This window comes from Vicia villosa, unplaced genomic scaffold (genome assembly GCF_029867415.1).
Source record: "Vicia villosa cultivar HV-30 ecotype Madison, WI unplaced genomic scaffold, Vvil1.0 ctg.000248F_1_1, whole genome shotgun sequence".
NCBI classification, from domain to species: Eukaryota; Viridiplantae; Streptophyta; class Magnoliopsida; order Fabales; family Fabaceae; genus Vicia; species Vicia villosa.
Window position 1 is genome coordinate 594,170 of NW_026705102.1, and position 1,783 is coordinate 595,952.

Consider the following 1,783-nt stretch of genomic DNA (forward strand, 5'->3'; position numbering starts at 1 on the left):
GAAACAGATAAATTTCTTCTATATATAATTTTTTTCTATATATTTATGTATATAAAGAAGAAATATATATATTTTCTATAAACATATATATTTCATATATATATATATATATATATATATATATATATATATATATATATATATATATATATATATATATATATATATATATATATATATATATATATGTATGTATATTGTGTGTGTGTATTTTCATTCAGTTAATATATTTTTTTTAATTCCAAATTTTTTAGTTAGCCTTTCATTTCACAATGGTCTCATTTCGTGAGGTCAATACTTCAATTGACGATATTTCTTCTTATTCTTTAATTGAGTTTACTTCTGATTCCTCTCATGATCACAATGATTTACTTCTTTCACTACCTACTCTCCCAAATGATCTTCTTGTAGAAATTTTTTGTAGACTTCCAATAAAGCTTCTCCTTCAACTTCGTTGTCTTAGCAAGTTCTTAAATTCATTAATCTCAGATCCCAAATTCACAAAAAAACATCTTCAGATGTCTACCAAAAACCACCACCTCATATTAACCACCAAAGGTGAGTCCTACGTAAGATCTTACCCGATTCAATCCATTTTAAAATTTATCACTATTAACGCCAACATACATAACTTTCCTGTCAATGAAAAAGACTTTTATATTGTCGGCTCTTGCGATGGAATCCTTTGTCTGGTTGTCAATCTATTCTCTATTATGTTGTGGAACCCTTCCATTAAAAAATTCAAATTGTTGCCTCCTGTAAGAAGTCCATTTCAGAGTGGTAGTAGTGCTAATGTTGCATATGGTTTTGGATATGATACTTTAATTGAAAATTATAAGGTGGTGGTTGTTTTTATCGATGCTAGTGGTAATAAATCTAAAATAAAAGTGCACGCTTTGGGTACTAATTTTTGGAGAGTGGTTCAAAGGGATATACCAGTACCGGTGGATGGAACGTTGAATTTTGTAAGTGGCACACTTAATTGGTTTGAAGATAAGGATTATAATATTGTTTCTTTTAATTTGGTAAATGAATCATATCAAATATTTATGCAGCCTGATTATGGAATAGAAAATGTGGTTAGTGTGAATTTGGGTGTATTGAGGGATTGCTTGTGTATATTAGCCAACACACGTGATTTTTTTGATGTTTGGCAAATGAAGCAGTTCAGAAATGAAGAGTCTTGGTCTAAATTGTGCCGAGTTCCATTTTGTTCATATTTTTCCTCTATAAAGGAAATATGGATTTCTGATGATGACCAAGTGTTTTTGGTGTATACAAAATTGTTGAGAAAGAATGTGGTTGTTTTCGATATCAATAGTAGTACTTTTAAGATCCCTAGGATTCAAAAGATCGATAGTTTGATTGAGCCTAAAATTTATGTTGAGAGTTTGATATCACCTTGTTTTTAACTTCAAGGGATATGGAGTTCATTTTTGTAAATTGATCATTAGTGTAATTATATAATAACAATTTATCTTCTTTAAAATTTTAAATCTAGAAAATATTGGTAGTTATTTCATGGATCATTGTTAATTAATAATTGAGTGAATTTGTAATTTGTTAAAATTTCTTTGTTATTCTCATTTATTGTTTGTTTTTTCACCCTGCAATACTTTTTACATAGTTCACATAAATAAATTGCATCAAATATTTTAATTCTCTAAAATTAAAATCATGATTTAGCTATTTAAAAAAAAAGTAATGGTATAGTTGTTAAAATATATTCTATATGTTGTACAAATTTTATTAAGTTTGCTTCAAATTTTGCACACCATACATT

General features: G+C 27.4%; 1 protein-coding gene across 1 annotated transcript; it reads left to right on the forward strand.

The window, feature by feature from the left end:
• Nucleotides 1–272: 272 nt before the first annotated feature.
• Nucleotides 273–1,412, forward strand: LOC131625890 (F-box/kelch-repeat protein At3g23880-like). Its single transcript, XM_058896723.1, has one exon. The coding sequence runs from the start codon at nt 273–275 to the stop codon at nt 1,410–1,412; it is 1,140 nt and encodes a 379-aa protein (XP_058752706.1).
• Nucleotides 1,413–1,783: the final 371 nt, after the last annotated feature.

Excerpts from the sequence above, each read along its gene's own strand:
- LOC131625890 (XM_058896723.1), top strand. The coding sequence starts at position 273 with ATGGTCTCATTTCGTGAGGTCAATACTTCAATTGACGATATTTCTTCT.